This window comes from Schistocerca cancellata, chromosome 1 (assembly GCF_023864275.1).
Source record: "Schistocerca cancellata isolate TAMUIC-IGC-003103 chromosome 1, iqSchCanc2.1, whole genome shotgun sequence".
NCBI lineage: Eukaryota > Metazoa > Arthropoda > Insecta > Orthoptera > Acrididae > Schistocerca > Schistocerca cancellata.
The window spans coordinates 675,896,638-675,914,292 of record NC_064626.1 but is presented as its reverse complement, the minus strand read 5'-3'; the positions used below and the strand labels follow the sequence as shown (position 1 = coordinate 675,914,292).

The 17,655-nt window shown below is 45.0% G+C and overlaps 1 protein-coding gene across 1 annotated transcript in view; it reads right to left on the bottom strand.

The window, feature by feature from the left end:
- LOC126184033 (glucose dehydrogenase [FAD, quinone]-like) overlaps positions 1-17,655 on the bottom strand; it is a 203,814-nt gene that overhangs the window by 22,751 nt on the left and 163,408 nt on the right. The window contains exon 5 of the mRNA XM_049926394.1: positions 2,256-2,544. Coding sequence (XP_049782351.1) covers positions 2,256-2,544 — 289 coding nt within the window. The remainder of the gene's footprint in view (positions 1-2,255; positions 2,545-17,655) is intronic.

The window sequence follows — 17,655 nt, the reverse complement described above, 5'->3', positions numbered from 1 at the left end:
ATCTGCTTTGGCATCTAGGAACAGTTAACTTGGCTCTCCAAGGAGCAGCAGAGAGAAAAATAAGTTCAAATGGCTCTGAGCACTATGGGACTTAACATCTGAGGACATCAGTCCCCTAGACCTTAGAACTACTTAAACCTAACTAACCTAAGGACGTGACACACATCCATGCCCGAGGCAGGATTCGAAGCTGCGACCGTAGCAGTCGCGCGGTTCCGGACTGGAGCGCCTAGAACCGATCGGCCACCGCGGCCGGCCAGAGAAAAATAGTAGAGCCATAGTAAGAGCAGAATATGTACGTCACAATGTACTACACTACTGGCCATTAAAATTGCTACACCACGAAAATGACGTGCTACACACGTGAAATTTAACCGACAGGAAGACGATGCTGTGATATGCAAATGGTTCAAATGGCTCTGAGCACTATAGGACTTAACATCTGAGGACATCAGTCCCCTAGACCTTAGAACTACTGAAATCTAACTAACCTAAGGACGTCACACACATCCGTGACCGAGGCTGGATTTGAACCTGCCTCCGTAGCAGCAGCGCTCTTCCGGACTGAAGCGCCTAGAACCGCTCGGCCACGATATGCAAATGATTATCTTTTCAGAGCATTCACACAAGGTTGGCGCCAGTGGCGACACCTACAACGTGCTGACCTGAAGAAAGTTTGCAACCGATTTCTCATACACAAACAGCAGTTGACCGACGTTGTTTGGTGAAACGTTATTGTGATGCCTCGTGTAAGGAGGAGAAATGCGTACCATCACGTTTCCGACTTTGATAAAGATCGGATTGTAGCCTATCGCGATTGCGGTTTATCATATCGCGACATTGCAGCTCGCGTTGGTCGGGATCCAATGACTGTTAGCACAATGTGGAATCGGTGTGTACAGGAGGGTAATACGAAACGCCGTGCTGCATCCCAACGGCGTCGTATCACTAGCAGTCGATAACACAGGCATCTTATCCGCATGGCTGTAACGAATCGTGCAGCCACGTCTCGATCCCTGAGTCAACTGATGGGGACGTTTGCAAGACAATAACCATCTGCACGAACAGTTCGACGACGTTTGCAGCAGCATGGACTATCAGTTAGGAGACCGTGGCTGCGATTACTCTTGACGCTGCATCACAGCCAGGAGCGCCTGCGATGGTGTAATCAACGACGAACCTGGGTGCACGAATTGCAAAACGTCATTTTTTCGGATGAATCTAGATTCTGTTTACAGCATCATGATGGTCGCATCAGTGTTTGGCGACATCGCGGTGAACGCACGTTGTAAGCGTGTATTCGTAATCGCCATACTGGCGTATCACCCGGCGTGATGGTATGGGGTGCCATTGGTTACACGTCTCGGTCACCCCTTGTTCGCATTCACGGCACTTTGAACAGTGGACGTTACATTTCAGATGTGTTAACGATCCTTGGCTCTACCCTTCATTCGATCCATGCGAATCCCTATATTTCAGCAGGATTATGGACGACCGCATGTTGCAGGTCCTGTGCGGTCCTTTCTGGATACAGAAAATGTTCGAGTGCTGCCGTGGCCAGCACATTCTCCAGATCTCTCACCAATTGAAGACGTCTGGTCAATGGTGGACGAGCAACTAGCTCGTGACCATACGCCAGTCACTACTCTTGATGTGCTGTAGTATCGTGTTGAAGGTGCATGGGCAGCTGTACCTATACACGCCATGTCTGTTTGACTCAATACCCAGGCCTATCAAGGCCGTTATTGCGGCTAGATGTGGTTGTTCTGGGTACTGATTTCTCAGGATCTATGCACCCAAATTGCGTGAAAATGTAATCACATGTCAGTTCTAGTATAATGTATTTGTCCAATGAATACCCGTTAATCATCTTCATTTCTTGTTGATGTAGCAATTTTAATGGCCAGTAGTGTAGTTACGAAGAGATTTAGATCTTAGCTGAATGCGGGTAAAGCTAATGTAGACATGAAAAAAAGTCGAAGAACTAATGGGGGTAAAAATCACTATGGCCACATTTTCAATGTCTCTAAATGATTAGATGGCGGTCTTACGTGGAGAACCATGAAACCTAGTACTCCAGTGGCCTTCTAGTTGAAGTTTCCCTTGTCCAGTAAGCTAGTGACTACAACAGTGGCTGGCCTTCCAGTCCGCTACGATATCAGCTGAGCTCGGGGAGGAGGAGCTTCTCGAACTCATCACAGACTTTCACAACGCTACCCTCCGGAACGAGCGTCAGCAGCAGCGTCAGCACTGACCTTAACGCCGACCTTCTCGAGGTCGTCCTTGGGCCCGACGCCGGAGAGCAGCAGCAGCTGCGGCGAGTTGACGGCGCCGGCGCTGAGCACCACCTCCTTGCTGACGGCGGCCGTCTCCTTGGAGGTCCGTCCGTCGGGCCCGCGCACCACGTACTCGACGCCGGTGGCGGCCAGCGTGCGCGGGTCCACCACGACGCGCGTCGCCGTCGCGTTCAGCAGCACCGTCAGGTTGGGCCGGTCGCGCACCGGCCGCAGGAAGGCGCGCGCGCTGCTCAGCCGGCTGCCGTTCCTGCAGGCACGCGCGCACCCACGCCGGCGAATTAGTACATCACCGACTCAAAGGAAGGCCTCGGCGCTTGTTCGGGACGTCGCGTCAGCTAGGCACGGCGAGCGCCAGGTCTCTTGCAGGCATACTCATAACGGTGGATGATGACTGGGTGTTGTGAGATGTCCTTAGGTTAGTTAGGTTTAAGTAGTTCTAAGTTATAGGGTACTGATGACCATAGATGTAAAGTCCCATAGTGCTCAGAGCCATTTGAACCATAATGGTGGTGTCTCCCTCTCTCACACAGGAAAATGTGAAACTATTGGCTGTAGTTGACCAACACACATTGTTCTGAGAGATTTCTGCAATCAGTTAATTGTGCAATTTATTACACTTCATAACAAATTGTGTACTCCTGATCTTAAATTTCCACGTGTTTTAAGGATTGACATACGAAAACAACTTCATGCTCCAGCAGCAACTGAATTCGTGCTTCTTTACCTTATTTGTAAATCTGAGGAAGTTACGTTTGTACTGGGTTGCTTTTACAAGAAACTGTGAACATATTAGTGCTCTTCTTTAGGTATCGTGGTTGACTAAGGGGTGAGGAGCACTGAATGTTAATGAAATATCTTGCGATTGTACACGTTGGGGGAGGGGGGTGGGGGACAGAAGAAGAGGCAAAAGAGAGATACTTGTTCTACCAAATAAAATTTTTTTATCTTATAAAGTTTCTCCTTTCAGTTGCAAGAGGGGAATATTTATCTTTTCTAAAGTGCATGTTTAAAAGAGTTTAAGCTTAGCAGTATTTTCGATGTATAAAGCTATTTTGTTTCCCGTTTAGAATTCCATTCGTTGAAAACGTCTGTAACCTAATGACTGGCAACAGTTGGACATTTACACATGTAAATTAGTTCACATTTTCAGTGACGATGTCAAACGAAAATAAATAAATAAATAAAAGAAACTAGTTCATTGTAAGGGGGTTGGGGTAAGTTTCGATAGCAAAATGGATCAAGTAAATATAGTTACTTGTATGTAAAATTTTCGAAGCTTGCAATGGGGCAAATCATCTTCTCATATTGATCTACGTTTGTTTCGACAGGATTCACTAATACAGAACTATGGTATTCATTTGTAGCTTTACGATAGTAAGAAAATCTTTCATCTAAATAAAACTGCAGAATCCTAAACAATACCAAACATTTTGTCCGGAAATAAGAGTTTTATAGCGATAAGCACGCCCAGGCGTTTCTGCCTGCAACAGACCTGGCCTTCGACGTGCCTAGCTGACGTGGCGTCACCAACAAGCGCCGAGGCCTTCTTCTGAGTCGGTGTTGATCAGTATCGCCAGCTCGCAGCGTCGTTTCCAAGCGTGTTTTAGCAGCGCACGTCGAATAACAGCCACGCACACACGGCAGTGAAGCTGTGAACTCACCGTGAGGACGAGATGAGAGAATTCTGCTCGCCAGTAAACTTGTTGCGATATTGGAAGCACCTCGTTTCTGCTCGCGGATGATAGCACCTCTATGTTTGCTCCTCAGTGACTCTTTAGTTGCTCTAACGCTACCAGTCTGATTGAAAACAGTACTGGATGTTACGTTGTCGGAAACAGTCTGAAAGCTTATAAGGATGCAATTTTGTCATATGATGACATGGGTGGAGACCGTCGCTGTTATTTGAAGACAAATGGTTCAAATGGCTCTGAGCACTATGCGACTTAACATCTGAGGTCATCAGTACCCTAGCACTTAGCACTACTTAAACCTAACTAACCTGAAGACATCACACACATCCATGCCCGAGGCAGGATTCGAACCTGCGACCGTAGCAGTAGCGCGGTTCCAGACTGAAGCGCCTAGAACCACTCGGCCACACCGGCCGGCTGAAGATAAATGTTGATGGTGTTGAGACAGCAACCAGTCACAAATTTAGTTTCAGTTCCTTTATTCAGAAGGTACCGTTACCAGTTTAGAATCATTACGATTCATCTTCAGTCGGTTTTCATGCTTTCATTACGTGTGGTGCGTTTTTTTTACAGATTAATTTTTCCTAAAATATAAATAATACATAATTATAAGCACGCCAGACAGATGGTTGCGTTACAGATTTGCAGTGCATGTGACGTACGTGAAATGTCGGTTTGTAGTCTTCGTTTTCATAGTTTTCGGCCAACAGATGTGAATACATTCCCACTGCATTTTTATCGTTGCACATGTAAATTTTTCTCACTGAACGCTTTAGGTTTCTCACAGAATAGATTTGTAACACGCACCATATGTTTTGATCCATACAAAGTGCTTACAAACATGTGAGTGCCAAAGATGCTATGATACATCGTAACATTATAAAGATGTCCCATGTTTGGAAAAAGATCATACATTCACTTATGCAACTGAAACGCCTTCTACACTAGTACAGAGAGACATTGATTTTTGTGAGTTTTAGAGCGAATACCTCTTACATTAATTATGAAGTTGTTTATTTACAATTAGCATCATGAGAATTGTAGTAACATATAAATTTGGTACTTAATCTGCAGATAGGCGTAGGAGTATTTAATGCTTACGAGGGTCGAAAATAATTTTTGGAAATGGTATAATGTTAGGATATATCATAGCATCTTTGATACTCATAATTTTGTAAGCAATTTCTATGTATCAAAACATGTGGTGCGTGTTAGAAATCTATTCTCTGACAAACCAAAAGTGTTCAGTGAGAAAAATTTACGTGTGCAACGATAAGAATGCAGTGGGAATGTGTTCACATCTGTTGGACGAAAACTATGAAAACAAACACTACAAATCGACATTTCATGTAAGTCACATCCAATGCAGATCTGTAACGCAACCATTTGTATGGTGTGCTTATAATTATGTATTATTTATATTTTAAGACAATTAATCTGTAAAGAAACGCATCAAATGTAATGAAAGCATGAAAACCGTCTGAAGATGAATCGTAATGATTCGAAACCGGTAACGGTACCTTTTGAGTGGCTGGTTGCTGCCCCAACATCATCAACATTTGATTATAAGGACGTTGTAGAGCAGTGCAGGCTTTGCTGGGAAATAATAATTAAGAAAAAAATTCGACACGTTGGTAGTTTTCCGACTGAAATAGTATCGAAGTTAGCCAATCAAGACGTCGCGTTCGCAAATTCAAGCAGCCCGCTCGATTAAATTAGTGCCAGTTATCCTCACGGCGTAGATGACAGCGCGCGAGACCGCTTGGGCTTTGCCTCGAGTTTGATCATTGCTACCGTCACATGTCCAATTTTTGAATCGCTCTCTTATTTGGTTTTAAGAAATTAAGCGAGAGCTTGAATCTGCGCGCTTAACTGACTGTTAGGCTTACTTCAATGCTAATTAACTCGAAAACGGAGCAACAAATCAAATTTTTTCTTAAAATTGTTTCTCAGCACAGCCTACCATTCGACACCGTCCCGAGGTTTTCAGGCTGTTTCTGATCGCCCTGTATATGATTATGAAAAAGTGCCGGAATCAATCCGTGAATAAGGCCATTCCACTATTTTCGCTTGTGCGAAATCACACTGTGGGATCACTGGAGATGAAGCTGCCGATCCCTTAGCAAAAGAAGCTCCTGCCACAGGACTTACCACTTGAGCCGGCCGTTGTGGCCGAGCGGTTCTAGGCGCTACAGTCTGGAACCGCGCGACCGCTGCGGCCGCAGGTTCGAATCCTGCCTCGGGCATGGATGTGTGTGATGTCCTTAGGTTAGTTAGGTTTAAGTAGTTCTAAGTTCTAGGGGACTGATGACCTCAGCAGTAAAGTCCCATAGTGCTCAGAGCCATTTGAACCATTTGAACTAACCACTTGGACTGGAATCCCAAGTGCAGTTCACCGATATGTCATACAGTGAAGCCTGATAGAAAGGGAGGAAACAACAAGAAACAAAGGCACGAAGGAAGCATAATTTACTATACGGTTCCCTATTCCATGACATTTAATACAAATACAGTGCCTAGGTACCTTCTGTATCTACTGGCCGGTCACAAATTTAGCCACGAATGTTTCCACAAACATCTTGGTGGGCTGCGCAATGTAGATACACCATTTCGCTCTTGAGAATGCGGAAGAGTATAGACTACGTGCAAGTACTAAACGCTCTTACAAGAACTTTTGACGCTCGATTAGAGTTAGAGGTCGTCAGCTTGTGTGACAGCTTTTTTAATCACACAAGTTCACGGACTTCCCTATGTGATGTAGAGATTGACTGTTGCTGCAGATATCCACCTCAAACACCGACACATCACTGACAATTGGCTCTTCAAAAGTGTTTGCAACGATTATTCGATATTTGTAATTACGTATGTTCTGTCTACAAAATGCGCTCGCATGCGTGAGTGTGCGTGCGGGAGCGAGTACACATGCGCGCGCTTTGAAACAAACAAATATTCTAATATTAACGTTATATAAGTGCTATATAAAGTAAGCATGAGGTGGCTGTGTTACGTAAACTAAAGGCCAGTATGTTTAGTAAATTAAAAAAAAATAAAAAATAATGTTGTGGTAACATAGAGCGGTGCACACGTTTCGCAACCCTGGCAACAGCTGCCGGCAACCATGCATGTATGGAGCCTGTTTGGATGTGGAATTCTTTCAGAGATGAAGAACTACCCTGAAATATGGCATACACCTCTTTTTGAGAACCTTGATAAGACTGATAAAACAGCTCATGGATTCAAGTGTGTAAAAATTATTGTGACGCTTTTGCTGTGAAACTGGATTGCGACAGAAATGATGTAGGTAACCATCACTATTAAACTATCTGTGTTTGATTAGTGTGGTGGAGAGTTTAGTTTTTTGATGTAATTCAAAACTGGGAACAGCTCCGACTAACAAATAATTCATTTCATGAAGAGAGTCTTTTCATTTGGATGTACAAACCTTCAGTCAATAATAGTTTAAAATAGAGTGTGTAGTGGATATAAGTGGAGATAGGCCTGTTTCTGTTGGTCACTGTGGACGATGTACTGAACAACATTCCGTCAGTGTTTACGTCAATTTCGTATAAATAAATAACCATTACAAGTCGAATAGTTTTTTGGTTGGGTTTATCTCCAAGTATATGTGGCTAGAGCAAGGCATTAACGCTTATTTTCTACTGGGCAGCACGTCAGGTGTTGAAGTGTGGGGGCATGGATGCAAAATGGTTAGTCCATACTGACAGGCGTAGACTACTTAGTGGTGCAGTAACGACCATGCAGAAAACGTAAGGTCGTAAAGTCTGACTTGTTTTTGGGAAGACCGTTCGGCACAGAGAAAATACAAAATGGTTCAAATGACTCTAAGCACTATAGAACGTAACATCTGAGGTCATCAGCCCCTAGATTTAGAACTACTTAAATGTAACTAATGAAAGGACATCAAACACATCCACGCCCGAGGCAGGATTCGAACCTGCGACCGTAGCAGCACCACGGTTCCGGACTGAAGCGCCTAGAGCCGCTCGGCCACAGAGGCCGGAGAGAAAATACAACTAACATATTGGTGTGTGTACATATTAAAGTACCACAATAAAAATATCTGCACTTGTACCTGTTATACTCTGTATATTCTCTTATTTCAGCTGATCCGATGTAGTCACTGGTTTACCGTACAGTAGCCATACTGCCTGCTTTCTCTGCCTATGTCCATACAGGTTGCCTTACAGTTCAGTACAGCAGCACGGCTATCGCTGAGATGTCGCTGTGTGAGTACTGAAACGATTTCTAACGCTGTGACATCGCTGCAGGCACGCACAGTTGTTACTCGGTCGTTTGCATCGAGCACTATGGTGTTCGGCGTGACGCAGAACCCGTTGCGACTGTCATCCCTCCCTTCCCCCCACCCCCTCTCTCTCTCTGTTTTCCAAACACGTAAGCAGTGAAATCTCCAAGATTAACCAAAAAACTTCACTATCCTGGTCACATAAGTGATCATCAGGTGTGAAACAGATCAACGACTCGTTGGACCCTAAGTCTTGAACTAAGTTCAGTTTACAGCACGCCCTGTGCAACGTTTCCATTTTAAGTGAAAATGACAGCTCTAAATCCAAAACGCCTAATCCTTTTAAGTAACTATGAATGTAAACATCCATTTAGATGGATAAAATCTTGGTTTCCACGCCGCGTTGATTCCAATAGAATTTTAGAGCTTTCTATGGCTGGGACCACCATCGTCCTCAGGAGTAAAACTATTGACTGCCTGGACTGGCACAATTTCCCACATATATAGGTATATATAGGACTGGCACTATTTCCCGCTTATATAGGAATATAAGCGGGAAATAGTGCCAGTCCTGGTAGTCAGTGGTTTTACTCCTGACGACGAAGGCAGAGTCAACCATCGAAAGCCCGAGAATTCTACTGGAATCGACGCGGCTTGAAAACCGATAAGATTTTATCCTGTCATGCCGCCTCAAAAGACTCCGAGGACACAGAGCTTATTTAGATAGTTAGGTCTCCGACCACCTCCGAAGATCAAAGAGATCTAATTTCGTAAATGTTCAAGATGTCTTAGCATTCTCACGCCCAGGTTTTCCCAAGCGCTATCACAGAATTCACCCAAAGTGCTGCAGGAAACAAAGAAAAAAATCGGGTCACGATTTAGGAAGGTGAGAGTATAGTACACCTAAATATACTGTGCATCCGCTGTATGGTACGTGGTAGAAGGTACATGTCGTCGATCCATCTATCTACATCCACAACCCGCAAGCAAATTACTGTGTATGGCTGTATGTGTCACTGTCATTTCCCCGTTATCCTGTTCCAGACTTGAAGGTTCGAGGGAAGAACGATTACTGGCAAGGCTCCGTATGAGCTCGAGTCAGCCTTTTTCATCGTCATGGTCTTCAAGCGAGATGTACATAGGAGGAAGCGGCCTAATGGTTGACTCTTCTAGGAAATATAACAGTAGACCACACAGTCATGCAGAACGACTCTCTTGAAACGTCTACCACTGGAATTGGGTGAACCTCTCGGTGACGCTTTCGCTCTTCCTTCTCTTTCTCCTCTATCGATACTATCTGGTACGGGCCCCAGACTAAAGACTAATATTCATGTATTGGTCGAACGAAGGTTTTGTTAGCTACCTTCGTTGTGGGTGGCCTACATTTACTGTGGACTCTTCCAGTGAACGTCGGTAGGATATCTCCGTCCAGCAGAGCACTGGTCGTTTATGAGAGTTGTTATTTCTCTAATATAGGGTGGGGTAAATAAAAGTGACCCGGACGAGCGGATACCATTGAACGTGAATTTGTGGTGGCATTTACGGAGGAAGAAGGGACCTACAGCTACTTCCAACAGGATAGGGCAACTGTCTATACAGCCAGCAGAACCCTGGAGCACATTTAGACAGTCTTTACGTCAGGCAGAGTTGTTAGCAGAGGTCAGTCTAGTCGTGGCCCTAGTGGTCACCTGATCGGTTAGTGTTCGATTAGTTTGTGTAGGGAGCCTTCACGTTTATGGCGTATCGCAACAACCCTCAAACGTTCAGGAACTGCAGCGGAACATTTTGGGTAAGACTGCAGCAGTTCGAGCAGTCCACCTTCGATCCGCCTTCCGCAACTCACCAACTAGGTTTCAAAAGTGCCAAGAGATGAATGGTGGTCACTTTCAACATTTTCTAAAGTCAGGTTAGTTCTGTATTTCCTTTCCTGTGCTTGTTTCTTTGTGCCCTGGAACTCTGTTTTGGGGGCCACTTTTATTTGCCCTCTCCCCCTCCCACTCTCTGTATTGCGGGATACGTATATCCGTGGTTGTAGGATATTGGTAGACTCATGTATGAAAGCATTAACTTCGAAATTTTGAAGCTGTGTCGTGAGACTTTAAATATGTGTGTTTGCACGGAAGTATGTTTTTTAACACAAACCTACGTTTTTTTAAATGGAACCCCGTTAGTTTTGTTAGCACATCTGAACATATAAACAAATACGTAATCAGTGCCGTTTGTTGCATTGTAAAATGTTAATTACATCCGGAGATATTGTAACCTAAAGTTGACGCTTGAGTACCACTCCTCCGCTGTTCGATCGTGTGTATCGGAGAGCACCGAATTACGTAGGCATCCAAAGGGAACGGTGATGGACCTTAGATACAGAAGAAACTGGAACATGCTAACACCTCTTTACTGGTCTTTTTCACTGAGGCACATGTACATTACGAGGTGCATTCAAGTTCTAAGGCCTCCGATTTTTTTTCTAATTAACTACTCACCCGAAATCGATGAAACTGGAGTCATTTCTCGATGATTCCATGGCAGCGGCGAAGGCTTCTTTAGGAGTCTGTTTTGACCACTGGAAAATCGCTGAGGCAATAGCAGCACGGCTGGTGAATGTGCGGCCATGGAGAGTGCCTTTCATTGTTGGAAAAAGCCAAAAGTCACTAGGAGCCAGGTCAGTTGAGTAAGGAGCATGAGGAATCATTTCGAAGTTGTTATCACGAAGAAACTGTTGCGTAACGTTATCTCGATGTGCGGGTGCATTGTCTTGGTGAAACAGCACACGCGCAGCCCTTCCCGGGCGTTTTTGTTGCAGTGCAGGAAGGAATTTGTTCTTCAAATCATTTTCGTAGGATGCACCTGTTACCGTAGTGCCCTTTGGAACGCAATGGGTAAGGATTACGCCCTCGCTGTCCCAGACCATAGACACCATCATTTTTTCAGCACTGGCGGTTACCCGAACTTTTTTTGGTGGCGGTGAATCTGTGTGCTTCCATTGAGCTGACTGGCGCTTTGTTTATGGATTGAAAAATGGCATCCACATCTCATCCATTGTCACAACCGACGAAAAGAAAGTCCCATTCATGCTATTGTTGCGCGTCAACATTGCTTGGCAACATGACACACGGGCAGCCGTGTGGTCGTCCGTCAGCATTCGTGGCACCCACCTGGATGACACTTTTCGCATTTTCAGGTCGTCATGCAGGATTGTGTGCACAGAACCCACAGAAATGCCAACTCTGGAGGCGATCTGTTCAACAGTCATTCGGCGATCCCCCAAAACAATTCTCTCCACTTTCTCGATCATGTCGTCAGACCGGCTTGTGCGAGCCCGAGGTTGTTTCGATTTGTTGTCACACGATGTTTTGCCTTCATTAAACTGTCGCACCCACGAACGCACTTTCGACACATCCATAACTCCATCACCACACGTCTCCTTCAACTGTCGATGAATTTCAATTGGTTTCACACCACGCAAATTCAGAAAACGAATGATTGCACGCTGTTCAAGTAAGGAAAACGTCGCCATTTTACGTTCTCATTCTCGCCGCTGGCGGTAAAATTCCATCTGCCGTACGGTGCTGCCATCTATGGGACGTATTGACAATGAACGCGGCCTCATTTTAAAACAATGCGCATGTTTCTATCTCTTTCCAGTCCGGAGAAAAAAAATCGGAGGCCTTGGAACTTGAATGCACCTCGTACCATGAGGGGTGAGGTACACGTACACACGTGGTTTCCGTTTTCAATTACGGAGTGGAATAGAGTGCGTCCCGACATGTCAGGCCAATAGATGTTCAATGTGGTGGCCATCATTTGCTTCACACAATTGCAATCTCTGGCGTAATGAATGTCGTACACGCCGCAGTACATCTGGTGTAATGTCGCCGCAGGCTGCCACAATACGTTGTTTCATATCCTCTGGGATTATTGGCACATCACGGTACACATTCTCCTTTAACGTACCCCACAGAAAGAAGTCCAGAGGTGTAAGATCAGGAGAACGGGCTGGCCAATTTATGCGTCCTTCACGTCCTATGAAAGTGAACATCCTGTCAAGGGTCAGCCTAGTGTTAATTGCGGAATGTGCAGGTGCACCATCATGCTGATACCACATACGTCGACGCGTTTCCAGTGGGACATTTTCGAACAACGTTGGCAGATCATTCTGCAGAAACGCGATGTATGTTGGAGCTGTTTGGGCCCCTGCAATGAAGTGAGGACCAATGAGGTGGTCGCCAATGATTCCGCACCATACATTTACAGTCCACGGTCGCTGTCGCTCTACCTGTCTGAGCCAGCGAGGATTGTCCACGGACCAGTAATGCATGTTCTGTAGATTCACTGCACCGTGGTTTGTGAAACCCTTTTCATCGGTAAACAGGTAGAACTGCAACGCATTCTCTGTTAATGCCCATTGACAGAATTGCACTCGATGATTAAAGTCATCACCGTGTAATTGCTGATGTAGCGACACATGAAACGGGTGAAAGCGGTGACGATGCAGTATGCGCATGACACTACTTTGACTCAGTCCACCAGCTCTCGGAATGTCCCGTGTACTCATGTGTGGGTTCATGGCAACAGCAGCTAACACACCAACTGCACCCGCTTCTCCTGTGACGGGCCTGTTACGGACCCGTTTGCGTGCTACGACCATACCTGTTGCATACAGTTGGAGGTAGATGTTTTGCAATGTGCGACATGTTTGATGCTCTCTGTCCGGGTACCGTTCTGCATACACCCTGCAGGCTTCAGCTGCATTTCGTCGACACTCGCCATATATGAGTATCATCTCCGCCGTTTCAGAGTTCGAATACACCATGGTCACAGTTCCTACAACACTAAACTATCACAGACGTCTGGTAACACGGTGTACTACAGTAGGTCTGCGTGCGGAGACGAATGCAGAATAACAATAGCAGCAAGCGCTACATGCGGACACTGCGACAAATGGACCAAACCACAACAATGCAGTACAGCCACACTCGTAAACACGGTCGTCATCGTAAACATGTCCCTGCAGGTGCTGCTCGCCGACCGTGGCCCGTGTTTGTTACAACACGCAACTGAACGTCGGAGGTTTCAAGCGTCAACTTTAGGTTACAATATCTCGGGATGAAATTAACATTTTACAATGCAACAAACGGCACTGATTACGTATTTGTCTATATGTTCAGATGTGCTAACAAAACTAATGGGGTTCCATTTAAAAAAACGTAGGTTTGTGTTAAAAAACATACTTCCGTGCATTTTTTTATGGTTTGTATTAAACAATTACACTAGCACCTCTCCTCACGTTCGGTCTGTGGAATCGTTCGTCAGTATTTGATGTGGTTTACGAAATATATCCAGCGCTAACGTTAGGTGACTCACTCTGTATATATGTATTTCACATCCGGAAGGAATGGTATTACGAGAAAAGTCCGAAGATGACACATTCATTTATCATGAGTGATACATTCTCTTTGTTCGTGAAAATCATTTTGATGCGCAGCTGTGAACTATTATTTGCATTCAAGACCCAATATAATTTAGATGTATTTACGGAGGTAACGTAATAGCGAGCAATTAAAATTTCCGAGTGTTGATACGTGATTTATCTAAATGTACTTCAAACCTATACGTATTTACAACCAAACTGTGAAAAACGGAATACCTCAGCTAAAATGGACGTAATGAACGCAGCAGTTCAGTCGCATTAACCCCTCAGTTGTGAGTGTGTTTACATGACGGGTACAGATGCCAAGTGCGCTTAAGAACTTGCTGCGTTTGGGTTACATGACCGAGGTGCAGTCGGAAAGCGACTGTACTCGTACAGTGGGTACGGGTTACAACGACATCTCATAAAATCAAGAGTCGCCTTAGAACGATCGAGCAGAAGCGTTGCCTAGTAACAGGTTAGATGCCACACCGCCGCCACAGCTGGAACACGACTTTACGGCACGGCGCATTGCACGCAGCGGCCGTATTCTCGAGGAGTGCATAATCAGGGCTCGGGCAGAGACTGCGCTCTCTCATTACTCGGCCGGCGACTGCCTGCTCCAGCCCCGGCAAAAGAGTTCCGCGCACCCGCTGTGGCACGTGTCCATTATCCGGCGGGTGCTGCCCGGAATCGTGATCCGCGACTGCGCATAATTGCGCAATTTCAGAGGCAGGTACTCGCCGGCTGACGGGAAAGGTCAAGGTGCCGCAGAGGGGTCGCGGCTAATTAAGGACCACCGCACTGTAATCGTCATCCATCAGGGACTCTACCGAACTGCGGCTTACACGCACAAGTTTCCGTTACGAGCCACGTTACCTAAGGCTGGGCGAAACGATTGCCTCAGTATTCCTGTCGCATGTAGAGTGGACATAATTAAATGGATTAGCAGACAGTACTTCAAAAACCAACGTATGAAGAGTGCCTGCGGACACGACACACGCAACGTAACAACAATCTCCAGAGGGTGGACAACTATACCCACAGTAACAGCAACAACAGTGACACCCAAGAGGATGAGGAGTGCAGGAATATGTGTTGTAACAATAAATAAGACACCGAGAATTATGAAACAGACATAACATGCCAATATGTACTGACAATTCGTATCAGTCAAATAATAATTAAGGATCGCAAATACCAGAGTAAGGTCCTGGCAATCTAGCCAAGAAAGCTCGCAGTTTTGCACGTGGATGATTACCTAATGTTAATACATAGGATTAGTAATACCGTTTTGTTACGACTGGCGTCAAGTTGCAGATCTGTAATAACTATGGCCCGTTTGAAAGAAAACTTTGACAGATCTTTAAATTTGCAACAAATAAATAACATAGGGTCTCCAGAATGAGATTTTCACTCCGCAGCGGAGTGTGCGCTGATATGAAACTTCCTGGCAGATTAAAACTGTGTGCCCGACCGAGACTCGAACTCGGGACCTTTGCCTACCCACTCTTTGCTCTACCCGCACTTGCCCGCGAAAGGCAAAGGTCCCGAGTTCGAGTCTCGGTCGGGCACACACTTTTAATCTGCCAGGAAGTAACATAGGGTCTCAGTGAACTCAGTCTCTCATTCAGACGAACTGATTTTCTCCGACACCTTATTTCAGATAAGGATGGTTAGGTTAGTGGTGTTTAACGTCCCGTCGACAACGAGGTCATTAGAGAAGCTCGGGTTAGGGAAGGATGGGGAAGGAAATCGGCCGTGCCCTTTCAGAGGAACCATCCCGGCATTTGCCTGAAACGATTTAGGGAAATCACGGAAAACCTAAATCAGGAACGCCGGAGACGGGATTGAACCGTCTCACATAAGGATATGATGTGGTGATGTAAGGAGGGCGCTTAAGATACGGTATTTTTCTCTGTAACGTTCAAAATAATAAGTGAGAGCAATATTCACGAGAGAATGCTGACAAGTAATAACTCCAAATTTCTTATATGAAAACTCTTAGAGATTTTTAACAAAACAGGCGTTGTTAACGTTCTACATCTTTGTTCTTGGTCACTATATATTCATTTCTCAACATAGTCACCCTGAGGGTGAGCGTACTGCTCCCGTTCATAAACCAGTTTATTATACCGTCCCTGCAGAATGTTTGAGTTTGTTGACAGAGCTACAACTTCACCTCTGCTTCCACCTCTTCATCACTATCAAAGTGAAACTCTCGAAGGAATTCTTTAATTTTTGAAACAGATAAAAATAGGATATACCCAAGTCGGGACTGTGGAGGATAATCAACGACACTGAACCCAAGACGTCGGACTTCTGCAGATGTCGAAGCGGTCGTGTGTGTTCTGGAACTGCGATGCTGAATTTAAGTCAACTTTAGTCAGAGAAACAGAATGTTAAAGGTGAATGCAAAACGCCATTGATAATTGACTGCGTTCATATGCATGTTGTGGAGCCAAGATGTTCTTTGAAGACAGGTTTTCACACGAATGCCCATTTTTCTCGATGCACAACTCAGTGAGCCTTCTAAACAGGAGGTAAATTTGTGATGTCGAGGAGAGAGAATCTTCCTCGACGCGTTATTTAAAGTCATCTTTGGTGTTAGGTTCTGTGACATCGGCACCATACTCTAGATAGCCCTCAAAAAAGAAATCAACTCGTGCTAAAACTGGCGACTGTGCGGGCTATCACTGAGAACCACGGCTTCCTAATCATCTCCCCGGAATCTGTTGTTCACTTGTGATAAATCATATTTTCTAGGCATGATTCATCAATGCTGTGCTTCCGTCTCTTCTGTGAAATTCATAGAAACCTGATTTAAATCGATTTGTACACATTTGGTTTACATATATCACCTGCACGATTGAAAAAAATGATGTCCTATTTAAAAAATATTATAGATATTTGCTGTCATTCGGTAAAATATCTAAGTAACTAGTTGCTGTAACTACGTAAAAGAGGTAAATAAATTACGTTCATATCTTCATAGAAACAGTAACATCTCTTAAGTTCCCTACCGAAATGAATATTCCTTGCGCTTACTATATTGTAGGCCAATGCAATACCCCGCACTTCAGTCCACAACAAAAACGTTTTGAGGGACGTAGGGTTGCTTGACTACCCTGTCACCAATAGAACAACTCTTGAGTGCGATGAACATCCAGCCAACCTTCTCGCTGTGGCCGAGCGGTTCTAGGCGCTTCAGTCCGGAATCGCGCTGCTGCTGCGGTCGCAGTTTCGAATCCTGCCTCGGGCATGGATGTGTGTGATGTCCTTAGGTTAGTTAGGTTTAAGTAGCTCTAAGTCTATGGGACTGATGACCTCAGATGTTAAGTCCCACAGCCCTTAGACGCCTTTGAACCCATTTTTTGCCAACGTTCTTCATGAGCGAGCGGACATACCATGTGCTGCAGCCGTGGCAAGAATTTTCCCAAGATGACATTCGGAAGGTCTTTGCTTCTACGTCATAACGAACGCAAGACTGCATCTAACCTGACGGAGCGTAAAGAGCAATCACAATGAACTAAAACATATGATACATTACAGAAAATTCTCGTGTAATAGCAAAACATTTATAAGCCTTTCGATTTGATGCCCTTTCGTCGGATTGTGTGACAGTTTGTATGCTCATTAAACCTTTTCGCTGTGTACACCCCGTCCCAAAATATCCAAAACCCGATGTGATTACCGCGAACTGATTTCTGTACCTGCATTAGCCGACAGCAATGCTAATCATTTCAGCTCGAGTACTTTGAGGAGCAATAGTTTTGCGATCGTTGACGAAATTAAAAGGAATGTATTCTGCGCTTCCTGGGTGACTTAATCAGTGGCTATGACGCAGCTTATGAAACTAGTGCCGTGTCTGGCTTACGACAGAGTCAAAAGGCTCTGTAAACCGAAGAAGCAAATCGGCACCGAGATCTAAAGATGGTCACTGCTGGTCGAACCAGTAGCCTAAACGCCAAAAGTTTTGTGTTCATTGAC